The 14,597-nt window shown below is 32.8% G+C and overlaps 1 protein-coding gene across 2 annotated transcripts in view; it reads right to left on the bottom strand.

The window, feature by feature from the left end:
• Positions 1–2,092: 2,092 nt before the first annotated feature.
• Positions 2,093–14,597, bottom strand: part of PGR (progesterone receptor) — a 99,342-nt gene continuing 86,837 nt past the window's right edge. For both annotated transcript variants that reach the window (XM_060103461.1, XM_060103460.1), the window contains 2 exons: positions 4,891–5,048; positions 2,093–2,248 (listed from right to left, as the gene is read on the bottom strand). In XM_060103461.1, the coding sequence (XP_059959444.1) occupies positions 2,093–2,248; positions 4,891–5,048 (314 nt within the window). The remainder of the gene's footprint in view (positions 2,249–4,890; positions 5,049–14,597) is intronic.

Raw genomic sequence — 14,597 nt, forward strand, 5'->3', positions numbered from 1 at the left:
TAGCAAAATTAGATCTTTTTAGGAAAATAACTTTGGCCTGGAAAATGGAGATAGAATGAGTCTGTGTGTTTAAGACTTTGAAGGACTAAAGAGCAGTCCACAGCCTATTATAATACATATGTAGTCACAGAAAAAGACATGTAGGTAGACATACTAAGGAACAGACCATTTTTATACTAATGTTAAGACTATTGGGAATTCTTGGGTTAAACTCTTATTGAAAGTTATAACCAAGCATTATACAATTTGTGTATTATCTATTTGCCACATAGACCTAAAGAACCCAAGCCAAGGGCCCTGGCTGGAACCTGTTTTAATCCCTATTTCACATCCCTTATGAGGATTCACTGTTTACACATGCTCTATAGTTAATTCATTTTGAAAATTGAAGAAGTTATTGTCAAGAAACGCTTATGGTAACATTATCATGCCAATTTTTTTGATCAGATGAAATCACTTTATCTTGTTTTAGGGGTCATATTACTATTCATTAAGATTATTCTACATTACTTTCCCTTGGTAAACTGCAAGTATTTATCAGTTGAAGGGAATGGGTAATTTAAAAATGCATTAAGAAATCAGACTCTTCAGTAAATGTTTTCTATATTTTTTTCAGAGTTTCTTTGATTTTCTCATTAACAACTATTAATCTGCATACGGTAGGATGTTTTATTTGTAAGGTAACATCCAATTTTAAAGAAATTTCAAAAAAGAATTGTGTACTAGTTTCTCCAAGCTGTTAAAAATTATATATATGCTTAAAATTGGTATAAATTATTTTATCTAGGAAAAAAAGTTATAGGTTTTGACTTTTACCAGTGGTTCTTCCTGTTTTATGTATATGTGTGTGTATTTTTTTTAATGGATCTCCAGTGACACCTCAGAAAAGAACTCTTGTTTGTCTCCTAAAGGGATATTTTCAGCTCATATAACAATGTGAATTGTGGGTTTTCTAGTTATTGTAATTGGTTGTATCATTTTCAGCCAGTTTCTAGTGTTTCCTGAAATATCTCTTAGATTGGATCAGAGACACTCAAAAATTTTTAACTGTGATTTGTCCAATATGTCCTACTGAGTGGAGAAAGAGAGTAATATTTCTCTCTTTTTTTTTTCTTCCCTCCTTTTTTTTTTCTTCCCACCTTTCCTCCCTCCCTGCTTGCCTTCCTTCCTTTCTTCTTTGATTTGAGAAGTGAATAAGAAGCTCTCACCAAAAGGAACATTCTACTGGAAAGTTATTATTACACCAGTATTAAAGGTGAGACTCAGTAAGGTTAAGTGACTTTCCACACGCCCTAGATGTAAGGAGTGGAGTTAGGCCACAGACTCTCTGACTTCCTACTTCCTATTTTGATACAGAATACCTTATTACAGGACAATTCCCAAAAAAAGATTAGTGAAATACTACAAAACCCATAATGCTCTTGTCATAATGCTATGGCTCTCCTTAATAACTTTCTTAGAGATTTGTGTTTCCAATCTGGGAAACAGTCTTAACATATAAGCTGGTTATCCTAGTTTGAGGAGCATCAGTCTGAAGAATTTGAAGAATTTTAAACTCTTTTTCTGTATATTTTTTGCATTAAAAACACTTTGGAGAATCTGATTAAGGTTATAAATTTCCTTCTCATGAAAATGTATATACACTCATATAGACAGAATTTTGCATACCATTTTAAGGTTTCATTTTTGTAACTATAATTAGGGAGCCAAAGGGAGCTATATAGAAAGAACATATAATAACTTTTTATTTTTATGTATAAGATTTTTTTTCTCTAAGATTTGTTATATGTGAAAGTTAAAAATCTCACCTAAATGGTATGAAATGATATGAATAAGATTAACTTTAACAATCAACCTAATACTTTTTCAATCTTGTAAACTCTAAAATATGGGTACACGAAAACACTAAAAATTAAAATTATGCTTTATAAAGGAAATCAATTAAACCTCACAACTTTTATCTGAAATTTACACAGTACAATATGTTATAAATGTAAGGCTTTGAGAAGAACGTTGTAGAAACTCGAGACCTCATAATCCTGACCAAAACAAAAACAGACAAAATTTAATTTTTTAAAGATAAAAACGGCATTCACTTTTTATGAAAGAGAAGAGGTTTCACCATCCCTGCCAAGATCTTGGGTAATTGTGCAGCAATAACCTCAGACATCATTTCTGGAAATTCAACACTCAGTGCCCGGGACTGGATAAATGTATTCAAGCAGTACAGATGAAGTTGTTTGACAAGCTGTTGATTTAACAAATGGATAAGAAACATATAAGAAAAATAATATATTCATATACTATACAAACATGGCAGCTTATTTTTCTAATAATAGAAATACTTAAGATGTTTTTTTCTTACCGAACTGAAAACATCTCCTTCCACTTTCTAGCATAATATGTAAAATATTACATATTCATGACAAAATATCCTAATATATAGAAAGATTTAAAGAAATGAAAGTATTCTGTAATCCCACAGGATAACCAGTGTGCACATTTTGGTATATTTCAAGGTTTATTTTAATACATACTCAGGTATACACATAATATACACACATGCATATATATTTCCATAAATGAAATTATTTTATAGTCTATTTCTTAATCCAGCTTTTTCATATAACAACATATAGACAATATATAGACTCTTCTATTTCAGTACAAACAACCCAGCATAATCCATTTTAATCTAATTTTAATTTTGTCAAAGTAATTCATGTACATAATTTTGAAAGTCAGCTAGTACTGGAAGACCTATAGCAACAAAAACAACAGCAGCAACAACACAGATGTAACCACTTTAAACTTCTTTAGCCTGTGTCATTTGATATTTATCTGTGTATTTCTAATAAATTTTATTTTCCAAAGTTTACATTATTGATTAATTTTCTATTAAGTGAGGATTTAGCTGTCTTGTACTATACACCCCCCTCCTCAACTACACACACTTTCTCTTCCCTCCATTCTCTATATAGTTATATCTCAATTTTTGGCTAAATCGATATCCAACATTTATATTACAAAGATTTTTTTTTCCTACTGGATTACATTTTCTTTCTTATATGACTTACTTTAATTTTGCTAGGGCTAATCACCTTATGTTTCTGTTCTTTTTTATTTCTATATCACAAAGCCATAGTCAAAATTTCTGACAGGATTGTAAAGACCCACTTCAATATGTTCATGCAATTGGTAATAGCTCATTTCCATTTTTTTCTTGGTATTAGTGTCCTGAAATCCTCTGCATTAGTTAGTGTGCTGGGACATCCCTTTGCATCTCTCTTGGGTTGAATCTTCTACTTTGGCTTACTCCAGTGTTTTGTTGTAAGAAACCCTGCAGATGCCCTTGAGAAAGTTTGTATTTGAGGTAATCTCTATGAGATCTTGCAAGTCTGAAAATACTTTTATGATGCCATCATATTTGTTTGATGGTTTGGCTGGTAAAAAAACTTGTTGAAGATTTTTCTTTCCTTGAAAATTCTAAAGGTATTGCTCCATTGTTTTCTGGGTTCCAGTACTGCTATTGAGAACTCTGATATCATTCTGAATCCTGATGATTTGATGTGACTTATTTCTTTTTTCATTGGTATATTTTATGGTACCCTCTTTATTCCAGGTATGCTGAAATTTTACAATGTGCCTTGGTTCAGTTGTGCTGTGCTTGTATACTGGGCCCTTACACTCAGAAAACTCATATCCTTCAGTTCTAGCAACTTTTCTTTTATGATTTCTTAGATAATTTCCTCACCTTGATTTTCTCTCTTCTATCTTCTGGAAATTACTACTAACTGGAGAATGGAACCCCATGGATTAATCCCCTAAATTTGCTCTCTCTCTACTTTTTCATATCTTTATCTTTTTTGTTATTTTTTCTGGGTTTTCCTGAGATTTATATTTCCTGAGTTTTATATTTATATTGAATTTTTAATTTCTGCTCTTCTTTAATTATCCAAAAGTGTTTTCTTGCTAAATGTTCCTGTTTAAATGTTTTCTATTCTTGTTTCATGGATGCAACATCATCTTATTTCTCGGAATATCTTAATTTTTTGAAGCTTTCTTCTATTTTCTGTACTCTTGCTGTTTTCTTTAAGTTACATTTTTTTTCTGTTTATTTTTCTCTTTGCCTTACATTTTAGAGGCTTTATCTAAATGGCTAATAATCTTGGCTGTCAGTTCATATTCAGTGTGAGGCCTCAAATTTGACCTGGTGAGTAGAGAGTTTTTTATGCTTTGTTGTTATTTTAGTGTGGTTTCTGAACACAGTAGTGATAAAAACTTGTATGCAATATGTCTCGACTAATCCCATATATCTTATTTTATTTACCCAGTTTTGGTGTCAGGTATTTCTAGGGTTTTTTTCCTCTTGTATAGGCAATTATGCATACATATCTTAAATACTTGTCTAATTATTTATTTAAGATAAGTCCTAAAGAGTGGGAATTTGAAAATCAAACAAACTTTAACTACTGCTACATGCTGTCAGATTGCCCATTAGCATTGTTACTGACTTATAACTCCATCCAAAATGGTATGAGGGTCTTATTCTCCACATCCATATCTTTGCTTTTCCTGTATACATAAAATATTTTCTAGCTTAAGACAAAAACATTTGAGAGCATATTCAGAAAAAATGTATCACAATTCCTATCAACCATTAAATTACTCTCAAATTATACAAATACTAGTAAAAGGATATTTGGGTGATCTACATTGAAAATGAAAAAAGCATAATATAAATTCTGAGCAGTATGATGCAGGTTTTTAAAATGTAAGTACAAATATAAATTTGAAGAAAACACATGAAGTAAAATTTATATTTCACATTTAAGAAGTTATAGATATAATTCAGAAAATCATTAATATTCTAGAAAACAAAATACTTACATCATGCAAGTTATCAAGAAGTTTTGTAAGTTGGTAGAAACGCTGTGAGCTAGGGACAACTCCTTTTTGCCTCAAACCAATTGCCTTGATGAGCTCTCTAATGTAGCTTGATCTCATCTCTTCAAACTGGCTTTGACTTCTTAGTCCTTCCAAAGGAACTGTAAGAAGATAATTACAAGTGGCAGTTATGTTTAAAAAAGATGACACTAGCAGTTTATAATTAAATTTCTGAGCTCTATAATGATTTATTTTGATTTGCAACTCTAGATAAAAACATCTTAAATAGGAAAAGTTTTAGACCATGTAAACTCATAGTTCTTTTGAAGAATATGATAAGAACAACTAGGTAAGTTAAAGAACGTTTCAGCTTACATATTTTAGAGCTATTAGCATTTGCTCAAAAGAGCACCTGACATTATTCTACATTCCTGTCTAAAATACTTAGTTTGATTTAGTTTACAACTACATGTATGCTGGATCTTTTTTGTCTTTGTCCCCTTCCTGCTGATATGAGAGAAAGCCATTGATATTTGAATTTTCTCTTATATTCAGCCACTTGGTTTTACTCTATTTTACTTATTCATTTATTTATATTTTTAAATCTAACAGCTTTTGTTTGGTTTTTTTTTTTTGGTATAAAACAATACTATATTCAAATAATAGCTTCATTTTCTCCTTTCCAACAGTTGTAGCTCTCATTTCTGCTTCATGGTTCAATGCATTGTTTAAGACTTCCAGAACAATATTAAAAAATAATAGTAATGGTAAATACCCCTATTTTGTTGTTGATTTTACTGAGAATGCCTCTCATACCTATTATGATATTAACTGGTAATTTATATATCTACCTCTGAAATCTTTAATTCATACATCCAAATGTTGGGCACAACTTCCTACTCTTATGACGAGTTCTCTTGTTTCCACTACATAGTCAATTTACCTATTGTTTTTCTCCTAAATCTTTTCGGTCCTTCTGTTGTCGCTTGTCTGAGATGTCCTGGTTGATTTCTTTAGCAACTCTATTACCAGAACTCCCAATTTCCTTGTTTCCTTTTACTTTGGTCTCACTTGTCCTACAAACAAATCTTCAAACTGAAGTGAAGTTTCTGACTTTTTCTGCAACTACATCCAGATTGCTGAAAGAAAAATCACATAATCTCTGGATTTATGATCTTGACCCTTAGCAGTATTTCTATAGAGAAGTGTACTTCATTTGAGCAAAGCCAACCTTATGTGTCCAGCAAAGGGAAAGAAATAATCCTTTTTCAAAAACTCCTACTTTATTCCCTCTACCCGAATCAGACCTTGACTTCCACTTCCCTTGGAAAAAAGACGGCCGCAGATAACAAACTGATAGAAACCAAAAGTTAATTCTTTGGTTTTGAGTTTTCAACAGCTCACATCCTGAGTATAAAAGGGATTTAGAAAGGTAATCTTGGCAATATGAGATTTTTGCTCCAATTGAAAACTTAACTATTGTACATACATTTGTATGTATATGTTATGTGTATCTATGATCTTGTCCCTTTACTTCATATGGCAGCTATTTTTTTTAATTTACCATTTTAACCTTTTATTACTTAAAAAAAAATTTTTTTTTTTTTGGATGCAACACATGGCATGTGGGATCTTAGTTCCATGCCCCCTGCATTGGAAGCTCAGAGTCTTAACCACTGGACCACCAGGGAAACCCCTATAGCAGCTATTTTAAACATCCATAACTCTTTTTACACTTCCCAACCAATCCTCAAATCTCCCTCACTCTTTTTTTTTTTTTTTTTTTTTTGTGGTACGTGGGCCTCTCACTGTCGTGGCCTCTCCCGTTGCAGAGCACAGGCTCCGGACGCACAGGCAGAGGCCATGACTCACGGGCCCAGCCGCTCCGAGGCATGTGGGATCTTCCCAGACCGAGGCATGAACCTGCGTCCCCTGCATCGGCAGGCAGACTCTCAACCACTGCGCCACCAGGGAAGCCCTAAATCTCCCTCACTCTTAAACATGACTATACAATTATTTTTTCTTCTGATTACTGAAGCACTGTCTTTTCATTGGGCTTTAAAGAGTTAGAAAACTAGTAACCCAAAACCCTCACTCTATCCATCTAAGTGTTTAGGACCAGACTTGAACCAATTATCCTCTTTACAAAAGAAGCGGGCCTAATTCCACACTGCCTCATTCTTTCAGTATCAACACTAACAATATGCTCCTAGGATATGATAATCTAATCACTAGGCTCTCATCTTATGCTTCTGGGATATCTCTGAAAATTATCCTCCTCTCCTACTCTCTTCCCTAGATTTCAGATCTATGATGAACCAGCTCTCCAAAAAATTTCTATTTCCTTTGAGCTCTTTACATTAATTGTTTTCTTAATTATTACACCCAGCATTACATGATTGGAGAATTTTCTCTCAGATTCTTACTGATTCCACATGTGGGTTTTTAGGAGTTCTTGTAAATATATTAGTGGCAAGTGGGAGAGAGTAAGGGAAGGGCAGTTAGCCAGATGCTATTTTAGATAAGAATACTTTAAAAAAAAGAATAGTTATTTTTGGTTTAGCTAATTTAAAAATAATGTGTATTCATTGGAAAAATTTTAGAAAATACAGAAAATACATGGAAAATTACAAGTCACTTGAGATTCTACAATCCAGTATTTCAGGACATTTCCTAATATTATATTGAGAACATTTACTTATATCATTCAAAATTCTTCAAAAATGAATGTTTTAATTCTCACATAAAATTTCATATCACAAAAATGTGTAGGACATACAATTTATTTAATTGTTTTATCATTTGACATTTGGAATATTTTACTAATCTAAACAATACTTATGATGAATGTCTTATTTTTTATGGATATATTCTTAGAAGTAGAATTACTAGAGTAAAAGGTATTACCTGTCTTAACACTGATAATATACATTTCTAAACTACTTCTTACTAGTTAACTGTTGTGTGCTTTGTACTGAGTATTTTCATTTTAGGTAATCTTTGCTTTGTATAGAGAAAAATAAAATACCATCTTATCTTCACTTCTCTAATTATTAGTGAGGTTGAACAATTTTCTTAAGCTTTTTAGTGATTTTTTTTTCTGTTTTGTATTCGTTTATAGTGATCTAAGCTGTATTTTAAATATTCTTCTCAGTCTGTGGTTTAAAGCCTAGTTTTAAAGTATTTAATCAGTTTTGTAACTTTATTAGGCCAAAGAGTACTGCCCAGGCAATCCAGATTTTGCCATGCTCCAGAGGCAAACACTTTCAATTATTGCAACTATTTCTTTTGATCTTTCCTTCCATAGCTTTTAATAACATCCTTATAGAGCTGCTCCTTGAGTTTTTATTTTTAACTTTTGACTTTCCAGTATGGAAAATGGGGCTGTAGCTCTATTTCCATATTCCAGATCTACTATTACCCCCACACCACAAACACACTCACACACGTAGAACTTCCTATTCCTCCTCTTCCTAATATCATTTTCATAATATTGGTTAGATCAATATTCAGTGTTTACTATTTTAGCTATGCAAAATGCTACTACAGTCAAGTCATATAACATTTACTATGATTTCTTTTCTTTTCTAGTATAATTTTTTGTTTTACTGAGAGTAAGTAACCATATTGATGGGCGTGAAGTGGTATCTAATTGTGTTTTTTATTTGTGTTTCTCTAGTGACTAGTGATGCTGAGCATTTTAATGGTTGTTTGTAAACCTTCTTTTGAGAAATGTCTATCAAGACCTTTATTTATTTTTGAATTGGTTTAATTTTTTATTGTTGAATTGTAGAGGTTCTTTATGTCATCTGGATATTAATACTTCTACCTTAGCAGACATAGGATTTTCAATATTTTCACCAATTCAATGGATTGCCTTTTCTTTGTGTTGTGTCCTTTGATACACAGAGGTTTTAAATTTTGATAAAGTCTATTTATCTTTTTCTTTTGTTGCCTGTGTTTTGGGTGTTATATCCAAGAAATCACTGCAAAATCCAATGTCACAAAACTTTCCCTCTATGTTTTCTTCTAAGGGTTTCATAGTTTTAGCTCTTAGATTTAGTTCTTTGATTTATTTCAAGTTAATTAAAATATTTGTTGAAATATAGTTGATGTACAATATATTAATTTCAGGTGTACTACATAATGATTTGACATTTGCATACATTATGAAATGATCACCACAATCAGTATAGAAAACTTCTGTCCCAATACAAAGTTATTACTTACAAAGTTATTATATTACTGGCAATATTCCTTATGCCATATATTACATGCCTTGGCTTATTTATTTTGTAATTGGAGGTTTTTACCTCTTAATCCCCTTCACCTATTTTGCCCCCTATCCCCTCCCCTCTGGCAACCACCTATTTGTTCTCAGTATCTATGAGTCTATTTTCATTTTGTTTTGTTTGTTTTGTTTTTTAGATTCCACATGTAAGTGAGATCACATAATATTTGTCTTTCTCTGAATTATTTCACTTAGCACAATACCCTCTAGATCCATCCATGTTGTTGCAAATGGCAAGATTTCTTTTTTTATGGCTGAGTAACATTCCATTATATATTGCCATATATATATATATATATATATATATATATATATATATATATATATATATATATATATATACCACATCTTCTTTATCCATTTATTTATCAGTGGACACTTAGATTGCTTCCATATCTTAGCTATTATAAATAGTGCTGCAAGGAACAGTGGTATGCATATATCTTTCCAAATTAGTGTTTTTGTTTCCTTCAGGTAAATACCCAGAAGTGAAATTGCTGGACCATATGGCAATTCTATTTTTAATTTTTTGAAGAACTTACGTACTATTTATCATAGTGGCTGTACCAACTTACAATGCTACCAATGGTGCACAAGGGTTCCCTGTTCTCCACATTCTCGCCAACATTTGTTATTTGTTGCTTTTTTAAAGATAAGCCATTCTGACAGGTGTGAAGTAGTATCTCCTTGTGGTTTTGATTTGTATTTCCTTGATGATTAGGGACATTGAGCATCTTTTCATGTATCCGTTGGCCATCTGAGTATCTTCTTTGGAAAAATGTCTCTTCAGGTCTTCTGCCCATTTTTTAATCAGGTTGTTTGTTTTTTGATATTGAGTTGTATGAGTTCTTTGTACATTTTGGATACTAACTCCTTATCAAATATAGAATTTGCAAATATCTTCTCCCATTCAGTAAGATGCTTTTACATTTTGCTGATAGTTTCCTTCACCTTGCAAAGTTCTTTAGTTTGATGTAGTCCCATTTGTTTATTTTTACTTTTGTTGGCCTTGCCTGAGGAGATAGATCCAAAGAATATTGCTAAGACCAATGTCAAAGAGCATACTGCCAAACATAGGCAATAAAACATACTGTAGGAATTTTATGGTGTCAGGTCTTACATTTAAGTCTTTAACCGATTTGAAATTTACTTTTGTACATGGTGTGAGAAAGTAGTCCAGTTTAATTCTTTTGCATGTAGCTGTCCATTTTTCTCAACACCATTTATTGAAGAGACTGTATCTTCATTGTATATTCTTGCCTCCTTTGTCTTAGATTAGTTGATCTTACAAGTATGGGTTTATTTCTAGGCTCTCAATTGTGTTTCATTGATCTATGTGTCTGTTTTTGTGCCAATACCATAGTGCTTTGATTACTGTAGCTTTGTAGTATAGTTTGAAATCAGGGCTCTTGATAGCTCTAGCTTCATTTTTCTTTTTCAAAATTGCTTTGGCTATTCAGGGTCTTATGTGTTTCCACACATATTTTACAATTATTTTTTCTAGTTCTGTGGAAAATGCCTGTAGTATTTTGGTAGGGTTTGCACTGAATCTATAGATAGCCTTGGGCAGTATGATCATTTTAACAACGTTAATTCTTCCAATCCATGAGCATGGTCTATCTTTCCATTTGTTTGTGTCATCTTCAATTTCTTTCACCAATGTCTTGAAGTTTTTAGATTACTTGTCTTTTATCTCTTTGGTTAGATTTATTCCTAGGTATTTTATTCTTTTTGATGCAATTATAAATGGAATTGTTTATTAATTTCTCCTGATAGTTTATTATAAGTGTATGGAAGTGCAACATATTTCTGTATATTAATTTTCTCTCCTACAACTTTATTGAAATCATTTATTAGTTTAAATAGTTTTGGGTAGCATCTTTAGGATTTTCTACATATAGTATCATGTCATCTGCAAACAGTGGCAGTTTTACTTCTTTTCCAGTATGGATGGTATTTATTGCTTTTTCTTGTCTGACACTGTGGCTAGAAATTCCAATACTATGTTGAATAAAAGTGATGAAAGTGAGCATCTTTGTCTTGTTCCTGATCTCAGAGAAAATGCTTTCAGATTTCACCACTGAGTATGACAGTGGCTGAGGGTTTGTCATATATGGCCTTTATTATGTTGAGATCTGTTCCCACCACACCCATTTTGTTAAGAGTTTTTATCATAAATGGATGTTGAATTTTGTCAGAGCTTTATCAGCATCTATTGAGATGATCATATGGATTTTATTCTTCAATTTGCTAATTTGGTTCATTATATTGATTGATTTGCACATACTGAAGCTTCCTTGCATCCCTAGGATAAATCCCACCTCATCATGGTGCATTATCCTTTTAATGTATGACTGAATTCAGTTTGCTAATACTTTGCTGAGCGTTTTTGCATCTACGTTCATCATTGGCCTGTAGTTTTCTTTTTTTTTGTGGTATCTTTGTCTGGTTTTGGTATCAAGGTGATGCTGGCCTCATAGAATGCTGGCCTATTTAATTTTTTTAAATACTTGAGAATAATACCGGTAAAATTCGCCTGTGAAGCCATCTGGTCCTCGACTATTGTTTGTTGGGAGTTTTTGGATTATTGATTCAATTTCATTAACAGTAATCATTCTGTTCATATTTTCTATTTCTTCCTAATTTACTCTTAGAGATTGTACATTTAATTTTTGTTTTTGTTTTTAGGTTTTTAAAAAATTTATCTTTATTTTATTATTGGAGTATAGTTGCTTTACAATATTGTGTTAGTTTATACTGTACAGCAAAGTGAATCAGCTGCAGGTATACATATATCCCCACTTTTTTGGATTTCCTTCTCATTTAGGTCACCACAGAGCACTGAGTAGAGTTGCCTGTGCTATACAGTAGGTTCTCATTAGTTATCTATTTTACACATAGTATCAATAGTGTACATATTTCAATCCCAGAGATTGCACATTTCTAGCAATGTATCCATTTCTTCTAGGTTGTCCATTTTATTGGCATATTTGTGCTAATTGGTACATATTTCACTAACCTCTTACAATCTTTGTATTTCTGTGGTGACAGTTGTAATTTCTTTTTCAATTCTGATTTTATTTTTATGGGCCCTCTTCCATTTTTTCTTGGTGATTCTGGCTAAAGTTTTATTAATTTTGTTTATCTTTTTAAAGAAACAGCTTTTAGCTTAATTGATATATTCTACTGTTTTTTCATCTCTGTTTCATTTATTTCTGCTCTGATCTTTCTTTTCTTCTACTAAGTTTGGGTTTTGTTTGCTCTTCTTTTTCTAGTTCCTTTAGGTGTAGATTAGATTGTTCATTTGTTTTTTTTGTTGTTGTTGTTTCTTGAGGTAGGCCTGTATTGTTATAAATTTCCCTCTTGTAACTGCTTTGGCTGTGTCCCATAGATTCCGGAACAATTTGTTTTCCATTTTCATTTGCCTCAAGGTATGTTTTTATTTTCTCTCAATTTCTTCAGTGACCATTGGTTGTTTAGAAGCATATTGTTTAGACTCCCTGTAATTTTTTCCAGTTCTTTTCCTTGTAGTTGATTTCTAGTCTCATACCATTGTGTTCAGAATAGACACTTAATATGATTTCATTTTTCTTAAATTTATTGAGACTTGTTTTGTGGCCTAGCATGCGATCTATCTTGGACAATGTTCCATGTGGACTTGAAAAGTATGTGTATACTCTTGTTTTTTTAATAGAATGTTCTGTAGATATCTATTAAGTCCATCTAGTCTAATGTTTCATCTAAGGCCCATGTTTTGTATTGACTTTCTGTCTGGATTTTCTGTACATTGATGTAAGTGGGGTGTTAAAGTCCCCTAGTATTATTGTATTACTGTCAATTTCTCCCTTTTTGTTTGTTATTATTTGATTCATGTATTTAGGTGGTATTTTATACCTTTTTAATGTGTGTATCCCTTAACTACTTATTGTATATAGATGATTTTACTACTTTTGTCTTTTAACCATTTACTAGCTTTACAAGTGGTGATCTACTACCTTTACTGTATGTCTGCCTTTACTGATAAGAATTTTCCTTTCATAGTTTCATATTTCTAGTTGTGGCCTTTCTTTTCTGCTTAGCAGAGTCTCTTTGAGATTTTTTGTCAAGCTGGTTTACTGGTATTGAACTCTTCTAGGTTTTGCTCGTCTGTGAAATTCTTTTTCTTTCCTTTAAATCTGAATGATATCCTTGCTAGGTAGAGTATTCTTGGTTGTAGGTTTTTTTCCTTTCATCACTTTGAATGTATCATGCTACTCTCTTCTTGCTTGCAAAGTTTCTGCTGAAAAGTTAGCAGATGGTCTTAAGGAAGTTCCCTTGTACATAACTGGCTGGTTCTTTTTCTTGCTGCTTTTAAGATTCTGTCTTTATCTTTAATTTTTGTCATTTTAAGTATCATGTGGCTTGGTGTGGACCTCTTTGGGTCCATCTTATTTATAGTTTTTGTGCTTCCTGGATCTGGATGTCTGTTTCCTTCCTCAGGTTAATGAATTTTTCCAGCTATTATTTCTTAAGATCTTGACCCCTTTCTCTCTCTTCTCTCTTTCTGGGACTGTGTAATACAAATATTAGTATGCTTGATATTGCCCCAGAGGTCTCTTAAACTACCCTCATTTTTAAAGTTCATTTTTCTTTTTTCCGTTCAGTTTGGGGGATATACACTACTTCATCTTCCAGATCACTGATCCATTCCTCCGTATCATCTAATCTATTCTTTCTTTCTAGTGTATTTTTTATTTCAGTTATAGTATTCTTCAGCTCTGAATGGTTCTTTGTATTTTTTAACTCTTTGTTGGAATTCTCACTGTGTTCATGAGCATCTTTACAATCATTACCTTGAACTCTTTTTTTCGGGGGTGGAGGGTGGGTAGATTGCTTACCTCCAATTCATTTGGTTCTTTTTCAGAGATTTTGTTTTGTTTTTCTGTTTGGAACATATTCCTCTTTATTCTCATTTTGCCCAACTCTCTGTGTTTGTTTCTATGTGTTATGTAGGTTGGTTACATTTCCCAATCTTGGAGAACTGGCCTTATGAATGAGACGTTCTAGGCACCCAGCAGTATGTTCCCCTCTGGCCACCAGAGCTATATTCTCTAGTATGTGGACTGTGTGTGCCCTTCTGTTGTGGTGGGGCTGACAAATGTGGGTGCACTGGTAGGGAGGGCTGGTTCCCTGTGAGTCCCTGCCTCATGTGGTGGCTACAGGCTCACTGACAGGCAGGGCTGGGTCCCTGTGTAGCTGGGAAGCCCAGGGTGGCTTGGGGTTGGTACCTGCTTTCTGGAGGACAGGTAAGCCCCCTGTGCTAATCCAGAGAGAAGATTCCAAAATGATGTTTGCCAGCGCCTGTGTTATCATGGTAGAATGAGCTCCCCAAAATGGCTGCCACCAGCATCTTTGTTTCTAGGGGTAGTCCCAGTTGCCT

The sequence above is a fragment of the Mesoplodon densirostris genome, chromosome 7 (genome assembly GCF_025265405.1).
Source record: "Mesoplodon densirostris isolate mMesDen1 chromosome 7, mMesDen1 primary haplotype, whole genome shotgun sequence".
NCBI classification, from domain to species: Eukaryota; Metazoa; Chordata; class Mammalia; order Artiodactyla; family Ziphiidae; genus Mesoplodon; species Mesoplodon densirostris.